The sequence below is a fragment of the Phragmites australis genome, chromosome 5 (assembly GCF_958298935.1).
Source record: "Phragmites australis chromosome 5, lpPhrAust1.1, whole genome shotgun sequence".
In the NCBI taxonomy this organism is placed as follows: Eukaryota; Viridiplantae; Streptophyta; class Magnoliopsida; order Poales; family Poaceae; genus Phragmites; species Phragmites australis.
Window position 1 is genome coordinate 43,392,200 of NC_084925.1, and position 20,625 is coordinate 43,412,824.

Here is a 20,625-nt window from a genome sequence, read left to right on the forward strand (position 1 = left end):
AAAAATTCTATTACAACCCTTTGAATTACGGAGAATTTTGTTAAAACGTTTGGTATGTGAAATTACGTTCTGTAGTTTATCTCCACCCTCCACCCCCTGTAATCATGGTTCCGCCCCTGGCACGAATCATGAAACAAATCCGAGATGCAGAACTTATAGTTGTTTTCATGAGGAAAATCCAAATCCAAAGATATATAGAATTCGACTAGTTTTCAGAAAGTCATTGGACTGTGATGAAATAAAACCTCTGTCATGACTCATAGGACGAGCATCTGTCGTACCACTAGGAGCCTTGGACATCGCTATGCTATGCTCCGGCGGCGGAGCCCATTTGCCTACGCCGGTAGTCACTAGTCCAGATACTCCCCTCAGGTGCCGTGAACCGGTGAAGCTAACGAGGGACATGCAAATCTTGAACGTTGTAGAAGCACAGTTTCGTGCTACAGAACGCCCCAGAGAGGGAGAAAAATCCATGTCCTGAACGCCATTACATCGGCACAGAACGCGTGCAGCAGCGTCTGTAGCTCTGCTCGGCGGTGCCACAGGAGATCCGAGCCCCGCCCCCCCTCCTGTGACTCCTGTCTCCTTGAAAGCCCCCCTGTCTTTTTGCTCCAAGAAAGGCGCCCCGGAACAGGAGTACAGGACGCAAGTAGCAGATCTAGCAGTGCCCCCTGACACGCCCTGACCCGCTGATGCGTTTTGGCACGTACGAGGGTCACTCATCGCCCTGTCACCCTCACCCACCCAATCGCGAGTTCGCCGCTCGCGCCGTGGATCACTGCTCTGCCCGTGGGGTGGGCGTGCGTGCCGTGGTACTCTACGTCGCCGTGAGCCCTGTGGGAAGTGTGTGGATCACCGCGCCCGCATCAAGGATTCAGGGTTGGACGGCTCGGCAGCCTTGTACGTAGTACTCCTACGCTCGTCGTCGTCCGGGCGTACGCCTCGCCGTAATGGCTGCGTGAAAGATCTGGGCCGGAAGGTTACGCACTTGCCAAGTGCTCGTAGCCTTTCAGGCCGCGAGGCCTAGTGTTTCTACTTGTGGATAGCCTATGGTCTAGACTCTAGGGTGCGTACTGTTCATGCTACTTCGTGAAACAGTGGAATCCAATGCTACCAAAAGAGCTCTTCTCCTTGGTGGCAGGAGAATTTTGCAGAAACCTCTGAAACGTCGAAAGACCTTTTTTCTTACGAATGTAGGCCAAAGTCATGCGACGCAAATTGAAGTTCCACAGGAGTATGCTCCAAACGTGCCGTCGATGTTCACCCCGGGGAAGCCCAAGGCTAGCAGAGAATCCTTCCGTGTCCACCTGGTGACCTTCATCATCCAAAAAAGGATCGCGACAATCTTTCTCGTATAATATTCAGTTTAGAGCTTTCCTGTTTTCTTAAAGCAGTTTAGGCCCTCCACAACGTGAATGGAGCTTGAAAAAACATGTTTGTCACATCACGTAAAGCTTGACGTAATTTTTTCTTATAATATTAGACTTCGATACTACTATAAATGTAGGCCCCGTGTGAAAATAAAATATCGCTTCGTCTCCTGCAACCGTCTTCGACCAAACCGATTTCTCTCATACATCTTATTAACTAGCAAATAAATGATTTTTAATCTATTGGAACCAATGCACCTAGTTGCACCGGTCTAGCTTTTTTAGCGTGGATATCGCTGACCGAAGTGTGTGCACCGGTTTCTAAACCAGGATATCTCCACTTGAAGCCTCACTCCAAGAACCACGCTGTGGAAGGCCTTATAATTCGAGATTCTGCCGGATGACGGTACGAGTTAAACGGAGAAGTGAAGAGGTAACTCGGTGGTTCCCCTGCCGGAGGTCGTCCGGCCGTACGAGTCCACCATGTCGAGTCGAGAGAAAGCCTGCGCCGCGGCAGGACACTGGACTGTTGCGGGTTTGACCAGCGAGGACTAAACTAGCCCACCGTGCAAAGAGCGTGTGGACTGTGGACGGGGACGCTTTGCGTGCGCGCACGCGGGCCCCAGATAACGTTAGAAAGAAATGCTTCTGATTTCATTCTTCTACGATCATCTCTAGCAAGTAACTCAAATTTTCATCATAAAAAATACTATTACAGCACCATCTATCACTATTATAATATTTTTTATTTTTCATCTCCAGTAACTACCTTATTTTCTAACTTCTACTCTCTTTTCTCCCTCCGAACCCGCTGTCAGCCTATGTAAACAGTACAGCTACAGATGCTACAGTACATACGATGTTGCCTTTCCCGGTACAACGTAAGTCTATGCGAGCATTGTGCTACACCACTGCTACAGTGTTACGGGTGCTACAGTAGCTCTGCAGATTTGCAGAACCGTTTTCTCCATACGCAGTACTGTAGCAACACTGTAGCACAGGATGCTGGAGTTACTACAGTACGCGAACAGTGCACCGCAAAGGACTCCTCCGATGGAAATGACTTAACTCAGTGATTTTAACTAAGCTGCGAATAGTTGATTTAAGTGAACAGACCAGATTTAATGATACAGTCCCGTAAACAGTAAAAAAGCGCTGCAATAGCTGACGGATTGTTCTATTATTAGAGTACCACCGCTACATAAAAACACTGTTTCGCTATAGTGGGAGGAACCGGATCCCAGGTAGGGTGGGATATTTTTTGGCTAATGCCAAAAGCTCAACATATAAAGGAGACTACTGATGCTGCATACTGTGCATTTGGGCTACGTCGAGCAGCCGGATGATATGAGATTAAACATCAGCATGATTGGACGTTTCAGAAATCAGTACACCGGCTGGTTTGATTACTCATCGGACATTAGGCACCGTGATTGGACGTGCGTGGCTCTTATTTTTTCGTTCTGCGATTTTAATGATCTTCTAGTTTGGAGAACGATACCTGGGCTCTTTGCACAGTTTTATACCGGTGTACAATTCAGCCTATGGCAGAACCTGGTAGAATGAAGCTTTTGCTTCTTTGTTCAGTATCAGCTTATGTTTAGATCATCTTTAGCAGTTATTTCAAATTTTTATTTTTAAAAATACTATTACAGTATTCTCTATCACTATTACAACATTATTTATTTTTTCATCTCCAACAACTACTCTATTTTCTACCTTCTAATTTTCTTTTTCTCCCTCTGAACCCGCTGTCGGTCTCTATGAACAGTACAGCTACAGTACAGACATTGGTTTCTTCGTTCGGCCCCACTGCTAGCCTCTATGAACAGTATTGCTACAGTGCCCCAGTGCCCCCCGCACAACAATGTACCAGCCGGAACTGAAAAATAGCACCTCTGCTGAAGATGGCCTTACTCGTAATCTAATTCGTGATATTGCGGTTTGACAACACTTCAGCTTTTTCTTTAGGGAGCTGAATAGAAGCTGCGACAAACAAGGATCTGGTACCATTTTCTTTGTCAAACATCCAACGGTAATGCCTAAATGAAGCAGGGCATGCCAAAATAAATAATTGATGACTATTCTCAAGCCAGTTGAGTGATGGGAAGTGCAGGCTTGGACTACTATGTTTTTATATGTGATTTTAGCTTTTGAATTGGTTATGTTTTAGCTAATGTGTTCTTTAAACGGTATTCAGCTAGTGTTCAATTTTTTATGGGCTTGCCCCAATCAGTATACTGTCGCCCCGTTTTGAGATCTCTAGGTGCCTACTTGGAAATAGATTATTTGGAACTGATTCTTTTGTGACTTGTTCTAGAACGCTCTAGAGAAGTCGCCTCCATCTCGTTGGAACAGGAGGTAGTTCTAGCCACGAAGAAAGATGCTATGAATGTACACTGAAAGGAGATCATCCTACTATTGGTCATATCTCTATGCTGCTTCTCTTTTCACCATTGGAAATTTTGGTCCTGTTTGGATAGTATTTTTTCTTAAAAAAACCGAAAACTATGTAGGGCTGTTTTTTTCGTTTTCGTTGAGGAAATGATTGTGGTTGAAATGAACTAGAAACTGAGAAACAGGCTGAGATGAATTTTTCTGCCCTTTTTTTTTTGAGAAGCTAAAAATTTATTGTAAAAACCAAAAATTAAAATTCAAAAGCCACGAAAACTTTCTTAGCTAGCCAGAAGCTTTAAAACCATAGCCTATCTAAATAGAGTATTTGAGTAGAACACGAGAAATCAACACTGTTTTTCTTTCTTGAACGTGCAAAGAAGCATTCGTTAATTAGGACATAACAATTTTTAATGTGACACTTTCACTGATGATTTCCTGACAATATGTTATAAAAAACATAATTCTATATTATAAAAGTTTTTTTCATAATAAACCTAGTAACATAAAACTTATGTTGTCAATCCACTTTGTTATGTGTATTTGGGGCCTGCTTGGTTGCTGCCCTTAGCTCCATGTCTGAGAAAAATAGGTGCTCAAACGAGTCGAATCTTTTTTGTCTGATTAGGCACCAACTAGCTTTATTGTTTGGTTGAAGATAGATGCCTCAGATAAACGCGTAAAATTGAGAATACACTTCATTAATTAGCCAACGTAAAATCCAAAAGTCGTTTTCACTGGGCCTCTCAACTCTTGTGGCAACAACGCTCCTGCAACCTCATCGGCAGCGAGGCTCGCCACCAAAATGAGTACGTTATGAGGTAGACAACATGATGGAATGATCAATTTGGGGATAATACATGGTTTGGGTGATTAATTTTGAGGATTGATGATAATGTTGGTTGCATTCTTATGCGAGCAGAGCAAACTAAGTGGACGATGGCGATGACCGGCGGTAGGGAGACACGTGAGGCTAGCGGGATGCGGATGACTGCAATGGCAAGCAAAGTCGGGGAGGACAGGTACCGACGTGGGATGGAGGAGGCAGATCTGAGGAGTGAGGAGAGAGGGAGTGTGGCTGCGCGGTAAAGACTGTGGCCGGCCGGGGAGGGCAGCTGCGTAGGGAAGATTGTGGGGAGGACGGTCGCCAGGAAAGAGGACGGCCACACGGAGTGGATGGTCATCAAGAGAGAGCACGATGGAAGAAAGAAAGAAGATGACTCAGGCATGAGCACGCTTGAGACGTGAGTCTTAGACGCTCACTTTCGGATGCCTGAGCCAGAGAGGTGCTCAGGGTAGCAGTCAAATACCCCTCAGTCGTCTCTCTAGCTTGCTCAGCCGCTCAATTAGGCTTGCACATTTCCACAAGCGCAGCAACTAAATATGCCCTTGTGTTTCACTCTTTCTTACCAAACTAGTGTGGTTGTTAGGTATTCACATGGCGTTGAATCAGGTTAATGCTAAAATAAAGGAGAACTGTTTGATATGCCACCAAATATCAAATGGGATATCATAAGCAAAAAACCTTGCTCATTAGCATGACACCAAGTATCAAATGGAGTGTGTGTATCAGCAAGCAGAGAAAAAAGACCGAGAGAAAAAGACGGGAGTAAAGAAGAGAAGAGAAGAGACGCACAGAACCAGAAGCAGATACCACCGCACTCAAAGGCTAGCGAAAGCAAACCAGCACGAGATCCAGGACGCGAAGCCAGGCCACCGCGCACACGCGGCGCGCCGCGCGGGGAGCCACAGGGTCGGGGCCGGAACAGCGAATCCGGGCGGCCGGGCGGCCAATCGGATCCACGCGCAGTCGCAGCATCTCTCCTCTTCCTTCAAACCCCTCCGCTCCCTCCTTGATTTCCCCCAACGCGCAGGCCACGGCAGGCCAGCACCGTCATCACCGCGCACGCGGCCGCCTGCTACAGCCAGTACTGTTTCTGGCCGGCCATGAGCCACCCACCCCTGACCCCTCCCTCCCCATCCTTTCCTTTTCAGGAATCCTCCAGACCTCCACCCTTCCCCCCATTCGCCCCATCCCTACGCGACCTCCGATCCTCTCGCCTACTAGCCTCCCCCCTCTCGCTCTCTGCGTGGGTGGGCCCCGCCGCGAGGTTCCGTGTGGCGAGAGCATAAACAATGACTGGGCCGGCCGGCCCCGTAGCCCCGCCCCTTTTCGCTCGCCCACTTTTATGCTTTGTTTATTCCCGGGGGTTATGGGTAATTGCGTGGGCCGGGGCTGGGTCGGTTTATTTATGCCGACCTGCCAATAGGAGCAAGCCCCCATCGCTCGAGACCCCAACCCGCCCCCTCCCCTTTCCTCTCCCCACCTCTTCCCCTTCCGCATCCCACATCACCCCCCATCGCCGGTTGGTTTGCTGCTGCGAGCCCTTCCGCCTCTCGCCCCGTGGGGTTTGGCGAGCGAGGTCTCCGTTTGTGGAGTGGGTGGGGAGAGGAGACCGGAGCGCGCGGTAGGGATGGCGCGGGAGCGGCGGGAGATAAAGAGGATAGAGAACGCGGCGGCGCGGCAGGTCACGTTCTCCAAGCGCCGCCGCGGGCTCTTCAAGAAGGCCGAGGAGCTCTCCGTGCTGTGCGACGCCGACGTCGCGCTCATCGTCTTCTCCTCCACGGGGAAGCTGTCCCAGTTCGCCAGCTCCAGGTACGTATATGCGCGCTCCGCGTCCGTCCACCCCTCCCTCACTTCCATCGCGCGCCGCCGTGTTTCGATAGATCTAGCCGCCTCTCCTCCCTCCTCGCTTTTCGGGATGTAAGATCCGGCCTGGCTAGGGTTCCCGCTACAATTTACCGCGTGATACTTCTACTCCGTATATTTTTGTTGTCCGGCGATGGAAATCATGCGGTGCGTTGGTAGGGGTCGCTGTTCTTCCCAGTGGAAGAAACCTGACTCCTGCTTCATCGATGTTTTATGGTTAGGTTCGAGGGCGCGCGCGTAGTGCGCCAATCTCCGGAGACATGTGGGATTTTTAATTTAGTTCACTGTAGTTCGCTCATGTAACTTTTCTTTTTCCCGTTTGGGTGTGTGAGTGTGAGGAGGCATCTCCGCTGCTGATAGTACTGTAACTTCTGTTATTTGCTGTGTGTATGCGTGTGTAGAGAATCGAGGTATGTCTGTAGTAGGGTTAAAGTCACGCCTGCTAGTTATGTACGGCCGTCCTTTGTGATTTTATGTGGTGGGTGGTGGTATTACATTACCCAGTGATCGAAAGAGCGGTCTCGTGCTTTGTGCGATGCTGCCATGCTGCAACTATGGCCTATTGGTCAGCCTTGCATAGCTTTGTTTTTGTTGTTAAATCATGTGCTACTGTTGGTTGATACGAAATTTGTTTTTGTTGTTAAATCATGTGCTACTGTTGGTTGATACGAAATTTGTTTTTGTTGTTAAATCATGTGTTACTCTTTACATATATGGTTCGTCATCCATTCTTTTTGGCGTGTGCTGAAAGCGAGCCTTTCTCAAAGCAATCGATCATTTATGGAGTGTCTAGATGTTATGCCATAAGCTTGTTTATGATATACTCCATTTTGTCCAGGTTATATTTGCCACTGTATGATGTGATAGTTGGGAATAACTTTAGAGTTTACACTAGGATTCTAACACAGTATATATGTTCCTGCATCTTGCAGCATCATGCTTGTTTATGTTTGATATACCTCCTTTACTTATCAAACATCAACTAAAATGATGCATTGCAGTTCCTTAACTTATATGTACCGGATTGACTAGTAAGCCTGTTGTTATTTTCAAAGAATCTCAATCTTGTAGATGCAGCGGTTTCTCTCTCCCCCTCCCCCCCCCCCACTCGGTGATGCATCTGTTCCTTTTTTTAACGGAGAGATTCGTTGTCTTTGTTCTTCTATACATTACAATGAAAGTTTTTCTCCTAATTAAACAAACGATATGCCTAGTCTTTGTTTGCACAATTTCAGCATCATGATATTGATTTCACTTTGAATTGCTTTCCTTTGCTACTGATGCCTGGTAAGTGTGCATGCTATGATCACAACTTTTACTTCAAATAGAAACCTCATCGATAAGCAGTAGTGCCATTTTATGTTTTTTTGATGGGGCAAACAGTAGGGGAAACCCCTACTGTGGTAAATAAATAAATGAATAAATAAATAAAGAGAGAACAGTAGTGCAATTTTATGTACAACGATGGATCAAGGCTTGTGTTTCAAATTTCTTGGATGAATGTAGATAATATCGATATGTGCTTTGTTTTGCTGAATTGGGGCCTCCATATTCTTAGTTAAAATCAATTATGGGCTTCTGGTTGAATAATGTTTGGTTAAGGCAACAAACATGATGAACTGATATGATTTTTGTTAACAACAGATGTTAATGTAGAAGCACTACTTAAGTATGGACATATCTTAACCTAGAAGAACAACGTTTGAACTCATCCATATAAATTGCATTATATTGTAAGTTTACCTTAATGAGTTAGGACCTATTGCTGAATATAAGTCCCCATTTAAGTACATTTAAAAATAAAATGAGAAGGCATGTGCTGCTTGATGTACTAGTATTTAGTTTAATTTTCATTTTTTTTGATTTGTTGTAGCATGCTATGGTACTGACATTGCCTTTGCTTGGACAGTATGAATGAGATCATCGACAAGTACAACACACATTCTAAGAACCTGGGGAAAGCAGACCAGCCTTCGCTTGACTTGAACGTATGTAATCATCATTTTCTCACACTGTAATGCTAGTAAGTATTAACAGTGCTTATGTATAGTACTTGGAAACCCAAGAAACAACAGAAGCAATATAAGAATATGTTTCAAAGTGGGACATTTTATGTCATTGTCCTTGGCTAGTTGAAGTGCTAATATGCATTTTTATCTGAGGTCATTGCATTGAATTTTGTTCCAATTTTTAAAAAGACTGGAAACAATACTTTTAAATAATTTGTGTTTGTTCTTTTTTCTGTTATCCCTGGTTGGTCACTATTTACAGCATGCTCAAATGATGCTCGTTTTTATTTTTCAGCAGCTATGAAAAACTCTATACGTATCATTTACCTCCTTTTATTAATGGCTCGTTAGAAGGGGGGGGGGGGATCTTATTTCCGTCCCTCAACTTTTCACTTGGTTTAAAAATGGCCCCTCATCTCGAATATATCAGATATAGTTAGTCCCTCAACTCTCAAACCCGGTATAACATACTTGTCCCTCTGCCGTTTGGCTGTGTGTTTTTTTTTTTGAAGGGAAAATAGTAGGGGAGGCTTTGGTATTGTCCCATGCGAGTACAAGTTTTGAATACCAGAAATGACACTCTCCATACTAAGTTGTACCGTAGAGCACAATAATAGTTTTGTTTAATGGATTACGGTACAAGTTTAAGGGGTTTATGGACTAATCACCTATTCAGAAAGAACAAAATGAAAGGAGCCCATTCGCTATCGGGAACTCTATATTTTTATTTTTCCGAATCTGGCCAGTTAATTCATTCTGAAGTTCCTCATGGTACGTTTCAGAGATAAGATACTTTTAAACTTAAGCATGCAGTTGCAATGTTGTTTGTAGCTCCTGTTTTATTTTTTCCCTTTCTGATCTGCTTGTGTGGCATTGCCGGCATGTTTACTCTGTTGCTAATATTGACAATTCTGTTTTCTTTCCCCTTTTCAGTTAGAACATAGCAAATATTCAAACTTGAACGAGCAACTTGCAGATGCAAGTCTTCGACTTAGGTATGTCGCAGTCCTTATTTTTATGTGATCCATTGAAAGGTTTGTTTACGATGATTCGATGAATATGGTTATGTGATGTTTCATGTCTTCTTTATAGGCAGATGAGAGGTGAGGAGCTTGAGGGATTGAGTGTTGAAGAACTCCAGCAGTTGGAGAAGAACCTGGAAGCTGGTCTGCATAGGGTGCTTCAAACAAAGGTATGTTGATTGCACGCGATACTATTTCATAGTTGCCTTCAAGTCAAGCTTGGTATGAGCAACTGTTTGATAGGATATATGATCGCAGGATCAACAATTCTTGGAACAGATTAATGAACTCCAACGAAAGGTAAGGAACAGTTAATGGATTGATGACTTGTTGCAAGATAATATATTCCTACTTGTTTCTGTAGGTGAAGGCCATTTGTTTGGTCAAGTAACAGAAACTCGATCAAACTTGTAACTGTCTCAGTGGAATCTTCTTTTTCTTTATTGAACTACTAGATGCTTTAAGCTTTGGTTTGTTACATCTACCACACTTCTCATGTTTTAAGAAACCTAAATATAACAATATTTTTGTGATAGCAATATGTACGACCAGGGATTTCAATTTCTTTTAAGAATTTTTTTTCACCGGCGAAAAAACTGAAATTTGCGAATTGTCGGCCATTTTTCGTCCTTTGTTCCGTGAGTCCCACATGTCAGTGAAAGAAAATTTCGGAATTAGATATTTCGTCCCCCTCCGAAATTTCGGTTAAATTTTAATCCCTGTGTATGACCATTCATAATAACATCAGGTGTAAATAGTTGATCTAATGTGTGGTTACCGCAAATATAGGAGAACATTCATGTGGCTTTAGTTTGAACATTGGGACTAGAATACTTGAAAACCACTTGTATAAAATAAGAATCAATATAATGTGGGATCTCTAAATTTACCAACAGTCTAGATGCTTGTCCACCTCTAAAGCCGATATTGGCTATTTGCGTAAAGTTACCCTGCTGATTCTAATTGTTGTCAAGCTCGTAATAAGATAGCTATCACCTTAGCTAAAATTAGTTGATAATGTTTGTTTAGCTTACGTATAGTTGATGTTCTGTTAGCTGTTGGGTGGTGATGGGATAGTCTTGGCTCAGTATGGTTAACATGTTTGAGTGAGGGTTGTCATTTAACAACTGAGGTTCAACCATGAGAGCTGGAATGATGATGCATGAGATACATAAGTGGAGCAGTAGTGATAACTCTTTCCTCTTAACTTTTGGGAACTACATTAATAAAGCTGTGCATTGAGCCTAATGGGAGCAAACAATACTTTTTTTAAAAATATCTTCCCTTAATCCTTAATGATTTTTACTAAACAGGAGATTGTAGGGATGACATGCCCTTTTTTATTAAAGAAAAAACTTGGTCGCAAACCACAGTTGCTGCATTCAATCACTTGTTGCGACTTCAATGGAAACATACAACATTACCTTTCATGTTAGGACAGTTATGTAAGTGAAATATCTAGTCTCTGTTTAAGAGTACAGAGGTTTTCATTCTGATATTAAAAGATGTTCAGATACCGCACTCTCTGGTTTGAAAAATACATATAAAACTTACTAGTAACATAACGACTTCTTCGTTTGATGTACCCTTGTCAGTTGATTAGCGAGATGAATTTAATAATCAATATATACTATATATATATATATTCCTCTCCTGTTCTCATAAAGAAAGTGTGATCAGTTGAACACTAATTTTCATGTTACACTATTTCCATGTTTTACTACAGAGTTCACAGCTGGCAGAGGAGAACATGCAACTGAGGAATCAAGTATTAACTGCACTTCTTTAGCTAGCCATCCTTTCTTTTCAGAAGGATCCATCCGAATACATATTTGCAATTCATTTTGATATATTGATACAGATATTCCAGATACCACCAGCTGACAAGCAAGCTGTTGCTGAGACTGAAAACGTTATTGCTGAAGATGGGCAGTCCTCTGAATCTGGGATGACTGCATTGCACTCTGGAAGCTCACAGGATAATGATGATGGTTCGGATGTATCCCTGAAATTAGGGTGAGTTTCGAATACCTTTGTTTTTATACACACTAAGTTTCGCTGAATGTGGATCATTTAATTGTTTGGTTTTACATGCTTCTTAGATTCGGATTTTGGTTAAGATATGAGAGAACCAAGCTCTTTTGTTGAATCCATTCTAACAAGGCAAATTTTGCTCCTAGACATTGCGACTTTACGGTTTTAAGACACTGAAATAATCAATGTTTGGGGGAAGACACCGTCAAACAGTGGTAATTTGCTGGTGGACACTGCTCCCATTAAAATAATTATTTTCGGCTAGAGACAAACGGAGTGAAAGGTAAAAAAATGCCCTCGGGCCTACTGGTCAGATCCTTTCTTCTCCCTCTCTAATTCCCTTCTCTTGCTCCGCCTGAGCCACCCACCCCGCCGGCGCACTACTGCCCAAACCACATCTCTCCATTCCCTCCCTCCGACATATCGTCTATTTTAGTGTCCAGGAGCTAAAACCGTGAAGTCACAATGTCCAGGAGCAATATTTGCCTTCTAATAAACTAAAGAGCATTGTTGGACTATCCTTATTACTTCTATGGTTGGTCTCACCTTGTAAAGTGTTGGCTTAGATTTGTACTGACGAATGCTTGTGATGCAAACAGCATTATTCGTTTCTGGGTTTACCGGAATAGGTTTAGGTTTGGAGTCATATCAATGGAACTAGATGTACCTGTCTTCTATGCAAATCGTCCGATATTTCTTTTCCTTTTCCTGTATTTTTTAGTTCATCCATTAGACACATTTCTGAGGCCCCAACATCAGTAAATCTTTAAATTAGCAGTAAGGTACATATATGTTTTAGATAGAAAGGTAAACTAACAGGCGTGCTCAATGACGATGCTTACAGGACCGACTGAATTCTATGTTTTCTATCAGTTTCAACACAGTTATCGGTGTTGTACTTACCTGATCAACTGAGATTTTATGTCTCGTACTATCTTCACCAGTGTTTGGCTTTTAAATTTTACTGTAGATTTACGGTAATTCTCCATCGTGTAGGTTGCCTTGTGTTGCATGGAAGTAACAAGATAAAAGCGCCCGAGTTGCGGCCCCAGCGGGTAGGCTATTTGTGTTATGGACAAACCCAGACTGCAATAATCTTGCATTAGAAGCGAGATCAGTTAACCTGATTTGTCATCCTTATGGCTTCATGTGCGATGTTCCGCTTGTACCGTTTGCAAGGATGGTAACTAAGTTTTTATATCCATGTACTTTTTCTTCTTGTCGCTCTTGCTACGTACCGTTCGAGCAATCTGTAGTGTACTTTTGCTATCATAAGTAGATCTATGACTTGGTACGTTCCTATTGTTTTATGACTGAAAACAACAGGAATAGCGCCGTATGATGACGCGTTATTGTCCTGAGTGCTGCTATATATCTTACTAAGGCTGTGTTTGTTTGCTGCTTCTAAAACTGCTTCTGCTACTGGCAGAAGCCAGAAGCCAGAACAAATGAGGTTCTGGAGAAGTGGCTTCTGGAGAAGCCAGAAGCCTGTTTCTGAGGAAAATGAACTAAAGCTGAGAAGCTCGTTGAGATGTGCTTCTCTGAGAAGCTATGTGCTGAGAAGCCAAAAATTTATTATAGAAGCTAACAACCTATTTCCAAAAGCAGCTTTTCAGAAAAGCCAAAAGCACTACTTTTCAGAGAAGCTCAAAAGCAGAAGCTCAAACAAACACGGCCTAAGAGTGATAATTAAAGTATTACGAAGCAAGATGCCAAGATTGCTGTGCCTCAAACATGCTGTATGTGACGGCAATTCCTTAATTTTATGTGTGCTCATTTGAAAATGAATTCATCAACTGCGTTACTCTTGCTAATAATTTTACCTAGGAAGCAACAACTAGTGGCGGAATTAGGTGTGCCTGATGAAAAATTTCAAATTTAATATACAAATATAAAATTTACTAAAAGTATAATATAATAATATTAAAAATTCTTAACATAGTAAATTCAACAAATAAATTTGAAATTTATAATAAATAGTTTAAATATAAAATAAAATCTTACATAGAATAATACATATAAGATTACAATATGTACTCTAAATACGTACTCTAGAACTCTATGCTTTCTCGTGATCATGAAACTCTCGATTATATTATTCTCACTTATCTTGTAAAAAATATCACGCTTAATAAATATGACCATCGTTCAATAACTCATCGCTCATACTATTTTTTTAATTTATTTTTTACTAGATTTAATACTGAAAATACTCTTTTAACATTTACTGTCGTCACCGGTAAGATCAATATCAATTTAAGAAGTAAGTATACCAAATTATAAATAGCATATTTATTTGTTTCAACAAGTCTGAGCTCTTCAAGATTGTTTAGTCATGTGAATCTATCATTTTTTTTCATATCATAAATAAAATTATTAAGTTGAATTTCAAGTCTTATCAAATCCATACTAGACTAGACTGAAGAGGTGTATATTTAGTGAGATGCAAGTGGCGAGCCGGTAGATGGATGTCGGAATTTGCAATTGAAAGTAAAGAATGAGGCAACCGGAAGGGGTCCGTTCAATTTGTATTGATTTGATCATAATCAGAGAGAAAAATGTATGTGAATGTAATATTGCTGAAGAAGATCAGATGATTAGTGAAGATTTATAATAGTCGGTCTCGTAAAGGATCCCAATTGAGGTTGAACGAAATACAATATGGTAAGGCTAGCTTACTGGGTGGTAGATTTGTTCCATGCTAAAGTAAGTAGATGTAGCATAATATTTAAGTGGAAGTAAGTGGATGAGTATCAAATATAAAGGTGGGAACGGATACAATATCTGGTCCATTATCCGGGGAGCATGTAGGTAAAAATATACATCATAGAAGGTAATATGTAGTGTAAGAGGCTTATGTGCATATTTTTGTGTGTGGCAGTGATGATCATATACAGTTATGCAGGTGTAGTTAAGTGGTTTGAAGCCTAGATACATATTCGTTGTACAGTATATTAGGGCTTGGCTGACTGGATAGTGTGGATAAGTTGTTTGCTTGTACATAAGGTAAAGGCCGGTGATTTGCACACGCTGAGTGATGATGCTGGAGTGGATGGGTAGTTGTCAGAATGGGTAGGAAACCTACATATAGCAGTTGTGTATGTTAGAATGGTATAGTTTCCTTGTTAAGAAAGGAACAATCTATTTATGATCATAGAATGAGTTTTTTGTTTCGAAAAGCAGGGAATTTTTGACAGTATGTATATTAGTGTAAGAGGAATGATGTATTACCTAGCTTTCGTTGTCGGAGGTGGATAGGTGGAGTTTCCTAGACACCTGATGTGGATGTGTGTTGGTTGGAGCGCTGTAATGGTTCATACAGGTTATGATAAAAGATAGTATTGCTGGGGTGGTGGGTTAATGACTGTAGATTAGAGACAGTGAGGTGAATCAACAAATACCTTTTGTTGGCAGGAAGGTTGGTATTAAGGTTTTCAGGATCTCGGAGGTGACGCTTGTGGGATGCAGAACTGCTGGTGCCGTGCTATTTGATAGTAGAACATGATAAAAACCAAGAGAATTAGGATGTTACTGGATTGAAACTTCTGGTAGGTGCAGTTAGGATGGCTATAGCAAGAGGGTATGTATATTAGCATGGTACCATGGTTGGAGTGTGGTCAGTAGGTGTCTCCTGTGGTGGTGGTGTTGATGATACCAGTAGCTGTTGTACAAGCAGCAAAGTGGATGTAAAACTGTAAGAGCTATGATAGTAGACTAAGGAACGCAAAATAGATAGGAGAGTGTAAAATTAACCTTATCAGGAGACATAGGAGTGTCTCGTGTATTCAAAGATGTTATAGAACTGCCTTGATGATCCAATGTGGAGCTGGTAGGTATGTGGGTGGTAGGCACATTGGTTTGTGCAGAAGGTATTGCACTGGGTGTTGTAGGAGTGAGGAGCCTCCCTGATAAGTTTGCATAAACAGCAAGGGCCTGGACCTGAAATGTTGGGTGGATGCTTTGGAGGGAGCCTGTTGTCATTTGCACAGTCATGGTATAAGTTTTGCCAATATGGTTTGTTATCTCCGGGGGGACATAAGCCGGGTCCCCTTTTCCTGTTGCAATTAGGACTGTGGGAGGTTTCCCAATTAGTTGGTGCCCTATTTTGCCAAAGAATATAAACCGTGCAAGTTGTGAATTAGATTCTTGGGCTGTAGATGGGTCGGTGCCAAAGTATGTAATTCTGTACCTGCAACATAAATCGTAGAGGGATGTATGTAAGTAGAAAATAATAGGAGTGATTTTGTATGGTGAAGGTACGCAAAGTATTGTGGAAATGGTACATACCGTGGCTCGGTCTCTTTGCTGGAACACCTGGGACATTAGTAAGAATCAGCATTGGGTTCAGTTTTTTTTCCAGCAAGCTCCGCACGACATATACCACCAGGCCTCTCCAGGAACCAGATCTTTGAGAAGGGTGGTCACAGTATAGGTCTGACCCTGGAATATCGATATTATTGATGAAGTAGAATAGGGCTGAATAGAAAAAGAGAGTGAAAGATAGTAAACAATGCTTGTGATACCAGAGCATCATTTGGAATAAGCTCGGTGAGATCATGGACTGTTGTAGCCAAAGGGTTTTGTGGAGCAGCAGTTCCTTGAAGCCATTCAATTTGGTGAGGATGATTTGCTAGGCTGAGCAGTAAATAGGAAGCAATTAGATTGGTAATGGGTGTTGTAGTGCTTATGCTTTTGTATGCAGTATGGAAGTACAGGTGAGATGGATAGAGATATGAAAGGTGGGTTAACCTGGTTCGTAGTGCTGCGATTTCCGGAATTGGTATATTGATATACCATTTTGTGGCTGAGATTCCTTGGAGGGCAATAGTTCCTGCAGGAATGTGAACTATATATGAAGCATTGTTTGAGTAGTGGGAACTGTGCTTTGAGGCATGATGTGTAATAAGTAAAGTAAAATGCATGATAACATAATATTGCACCTGAAAAAGTCCCAACAGTCATACCAACGAAGAGCACATAAATTGCTGCGGTAGTTGATGTTTCATGCAGTTGTTCGCCATCAAAGGACTCAGCTTGCTCTTGGCAGAGAGTGATTGCTACTTGGTGGCTGAAATGGGATAGCGTTTTTAGGAGAGGTTATAGGAAATAGGAACAATGTAGTGAGCATATAGTATGAATAATAGAAGGATCTGAATTAGCACCTGCCATCAGTGATATGAATGTTCCTTTTTAGCCTTGGACCATTCCTGGTGTTTACTGTTACGATATCACCAATAGCAATAATTTTTTCAATAAAATCTGGGCAGCAGAATAGGTTTATAAAGATTATATGCAAGAGGTAATACATAGGAGTTAAGTGAAAATGTAAATAGGTATGATACAATGGGTTAGATTGTATACCTGATAAAAGGACAGGTTTGTTGATTCGTTGCGCTAGAACAAAATATGGAACAGGATGATATGCATAGATTGGGAACTCCTGGGGCTGTGGTATAACCTCAATAACTCTTGTAGCTTTAGTGAATTTTGCCATAATGTAATGATCAACACACTTGTAGGTCTTTTTGGATGCAGCTACCTCGAAGTAGCTGATATTATAGATATTGCCTTCTTGGAGCAATGGTTTAAATTGTTGGAGCCATCGTTCTGGGATACATCCCTCCATGTTGGTACCCTAGAAAGGAATAGGTATGAGTAGAAAGTAATCATAGAATGGATGAAGGTACATAAACTAAAGCATAACAGAAGAAATTTGGGTAGTATACATTTTTTTAGTAATAATGCACAATGATACAAACTAAGGTAACAGGAAGGATATTTTGCAATGAAAATAATAGAAGGTCATAGTTTTTAAGGTAGAGTAGGCATATGGGAGAACAAAAAGTTAAGAAATTCTTTGCTAGGCAGATGTGCAAGTTGGTAATTTGTAGATAGAAAATGTCAACCTGTATGTACATTTATCAATTGCTTTTGCGATGATACAAAACAGAGTGAAAAGATTTGTGGATCTTTCAAGAAGCATAAAGCAAATAAGCAAAATATTATAAGTACAGAGAATCCTCTAAGACTCTAGGTCAATAGGTAGAGGGAGGGCCTGCTAGTTGGCAAATCTGGTTGCTATTTTAACAGACGTTACCAACTACAGTAAAGGGAATCTACCAAGTACAGTAAAAGGAATCCTGTATTTATAATGAAAGGCAGTGCATATTAACAAGTTTTTTATTATTATAAAGCATACACATAAAAACTGTAGGAGGGGGTCTTAATATGGCAGAAATTGAAATATTTAAGAGAGCGAGGTACAAAGTCAGAGGCCTAGTGTGTCCAGGTAGTATTGTAGGTACAAATTGTAAATACATCAGCAGTGTAGGTACCAGGAATAGACGACTATAAGGGTTACCTACATTATGAATGCTAATGGATGAACAAAGCATCATATTAGACAAAACTGAAGGAAAGAAATTACACATTAATTTTTGGCAAGAGGCAGCAAAAGGTACAGCGCTTGGAGGGCGAAGTCGTCTGGGAGGATCATGGTAGATACGCACGGTTGGAACCATACCAGTGTCAAGCAATGAAGTGCGGTATCATTAAGCGAATAAGTTAAAGCAACCTATAATAACAAGAAGCAAAACAGCCGAGAGGGAGCAGACAAAGAACAGACAATAGCACCGAAATGATTAATCAAAGTAGGACAGAATAAAGAACCAATGGTCTAAAGGTGCAGCCTATAGCCTAGTAAGTGAAAGGTACTTGAAGTTAATCTTGCACTTGACTATATTAGGGACATTACAAGGGACTGATTCATAGAAAGTATTGTCGTATTGAGGGCTTTAATATTAAAAATTATAACATGCACAACAGTGAAAGCAAATTTGAGCAAAGCTCAAATAATTGGAGTTGTAAAGGTAGTTGCCAGGTAAAGAGGTAGTAGGATTAATTACGTTGGAAAGCAAATATATTTGGTTGTTAACTAAGTTAAGTACTGTAGTAATGCTTGAGAGGGTCACTGAATTGGCATCTCTGAAACATGGATGTTACAGGAAATGGTAAATGAGAATAAGATTTTATGCAATTAACAGGTAGCAGTATTATTCAGTAAATTCAATTGATCGTTCGATGCTACAAAGTATAGTCAAAAGGTTCCTGCAGTTTTCAACAAGGATAGGGAAAGTAATCAAAGTATTATAATCACAGAGCATGGTCTAAAACTATAGGTCAACAGGTAGAGGGAGGACTTGCTATTTGGTAAATGTGGTTGGTATTTTAACAGGTAATAAAAAAATAGTAAAAACAATCCTATATTTGGAACGGAGCCCATTACATATCAACAATTTGTTGACTACTGTAAAGTATACATGTAAAACTGTAGATGTGCATTTCATTATTGCAGAACTTTAGATACCTAAGAGAGTGAGATACAAAGATGGAGCTCTATTTTGTCTATCTAGCAGTGTATATAGAATCGCAAATGTATCAGCAGTGTGGGTAGCAGGAATGGATGAATATAAGGACAGATATAATTTTAGAAGGTTATTGTGGTAGAATGTATTAAACAATAGGTCTTATGTAAGGGAACAGTGCAGTAGGTGATGGTAGGGTTCTGCTAATATGCAGGGATATAATGATATTTGCATAGGTCACAGTATATGGAACGCAGCTATGTGCATTTTTGTATATCCCAGCATAGATATTTTTTTTGGTACAACAAGGTATTGTATGGTTGATAGCAGGTAGAGACTATGCAGCACTGTTATTAAAGCAAAGGTTCGGAAATATGCTGATAAGGTAAGTGTATAAATATTTGGAACAAAACATAGGAGCTATATGGGTAAGAGTACAGACCTCACTATCAATCATTACGAAATCAACACAGTACACTTTGAATGGGGCAGTTTGTTCTTGGCAGTCCCATAAGCGCGCAATTCTGACTTGTATACTCCACCTGTGATGACGCTGGGTGATGTCCCTGAGAAGAGTAGGTGGCATCTGCATTGTAGTAAAAGAAAATGGTAACATGATTGAAACAATACAATATATGTAAGATGGAAGTGATATACATGTATAGAGAAGAGTAACAGTTGAGCAGATATCAGGGAGAGAACAAATACCCAGGCAGTGAACAATGGGTTAGCACATGTAGGTGTTACTATAAAGGAAGGTGTTCATAAGGTAAAAGAATATGCAGAAATATATATATTGAGAACAGGGAGGCAAAACAGGACATGACATAGTTACAACTCCAAAAGTGAAAAACTATTTCAGCATTGAATGTGACCTAGTTGTATAGTCTAGAGGCGTTCGAGGACTTCTCTGTAAACAATATTTCGTGTTTCTTGCGGAATCCCTACAACATCGTCATCAATAAGGATCTTGAGACCTTCTCTTGAGGTAACCCTTGATATGGCTACATAAAGTTGGCCATGTGAGAAAACAGGACATCGGAGGTAGATACCGACCTTAGAGAGGGTCTGGCCTTGGCTTTTGTTGATGGTCATAGCATATGGTAGACGTACAGGATACTGGCGGCGCTGCAGTGTAAAAGGCCAGTTGGGGCTAACTGAATTCAGAACAACTCTAGGTATGCAAACTGTTTGCCCAATATTTGTACCTGTCAGTATGCGCGCTTCTAGTAGACGATCACCAAGTCTGGTTACTATGAGTCTGGTCCCATTGCAGAGGCCGATAGACTGATTAATGTTGCGAAGAAGAAGAATTGGTACATCTTTTTTTAAGCGAAGCCGATGATGCGGGAAATTGTTAATTGTTATAGAGTTCAGAAATTCTGGTGGGTAAAGGACATCAGCATGTGCGATGGGATCCCCTATTTTAGAAATGGTGTCATAGCTGAGGTAGTCTCTGGTTTCACCTGGGACTTGATCAAAGATAGGATCATTGATTTCATCAACGATACTATTTGTGGGGCATATAATTGCACGAGCAGTAAGGTAAGATGCATCTGAATACATGGTGCAAAAGGAAGAATAAGTGGAGTCTATAATTGTCTGTATATTATTATCTGAAGGTGTTAGCAACAAATCAGAAGGTATCTGCAGCCAGCTGGGGTGTGCTTCACAATTTTTTTTTGCCATGGAAACATCACCATTACCAACATCAAGGATCCA

At 41.3% G+C, this 20,625-nt stretch overlaps 1 protein-coding gene and 1 long non-coding RNA gene across 3 annotated transcripts; one reads left to right on the top strand and one right to left on the bottom strand.

Annotated features, from left to right (window-relative positions):
• The first annotated feature begins 5,974 nt into the window (after window positions 1-5,974).
• LOC133919853 (MADS-box transcription factor 22) lies at window positions 5,975-12,833 on the top strand. The gene is made up of 8 exons (XM_062364395.1): window positions 5,975-6,420; window positions 8,384-8,462; window positions 9,417-9,478; window positions 9,576-9,675; window positions 9,764-9,805; window positions 11,232-11,273; window positions 11,367-11,521; window positions 12,536-12,833. Exons 1-8 carry the CDS (start codon window positions 6,239-6,241, stop codon window positions 12,558-12,560), a joined length of 687 nt encoding a protein of 228 aa, XP_062220379.1. The 5' UTR covers window positions 5,975-6,238; the 3' UTR covers window positions 12,561-12,833.
• Window positions 12,834-13,966: 1,133 nt separating this feature from the next.
• On the bottom strand, window positions 13,967-16,795 carry LOC133917725 (uncharacterized). Of its 2 annotated transcripts, XR_009909716.1 has the most exons (5): window positions 16,702-16,795; window positions 16,480-16,607; window positions 16,289-16,370; window positions 16,063-16,174; window positions 13,967-15,979 (listed from the first exon to the last, which is right to left on the bottom strand). It is a non-coding gene; the product is annotated as an uncharacterized LOC133917725 (long non-coding RNA). The 2 variants fall into 2 exon arrangements; XR_009909715.1 differs by having other exon boundaries at window positions 13,967-16,174.
• Between the last annotated feature and the right edge of the window lie 3,830 nt (window positions 16,796-20,625).

Excerpts from the sequence above, each read along its gene's own strand:
- LOC133919853 (XM_062364395.1), top strand. The coding sequence starts at position 6,239 with ATGGCGCGGGAGCGGCGGGAGATAAAGAGGATAGAGAACGCGGCGGCG. Across the intron at positions 9,479-9,575 it reads GATGCAAGTCTTCGACTTAG|GCAGATGAGAGGTGAGGAGC; the intron begins GTATGTCGCAGT and ends TCTTCTTTATAG. Across the intron at positions 9,806-11,231 it reads TTAATGAACTCCAACGAAAG|AGTTCACAGCTGGCAGAGGA; the intron begins GTAAGGAACAGT and ends GTTTTACTACAG.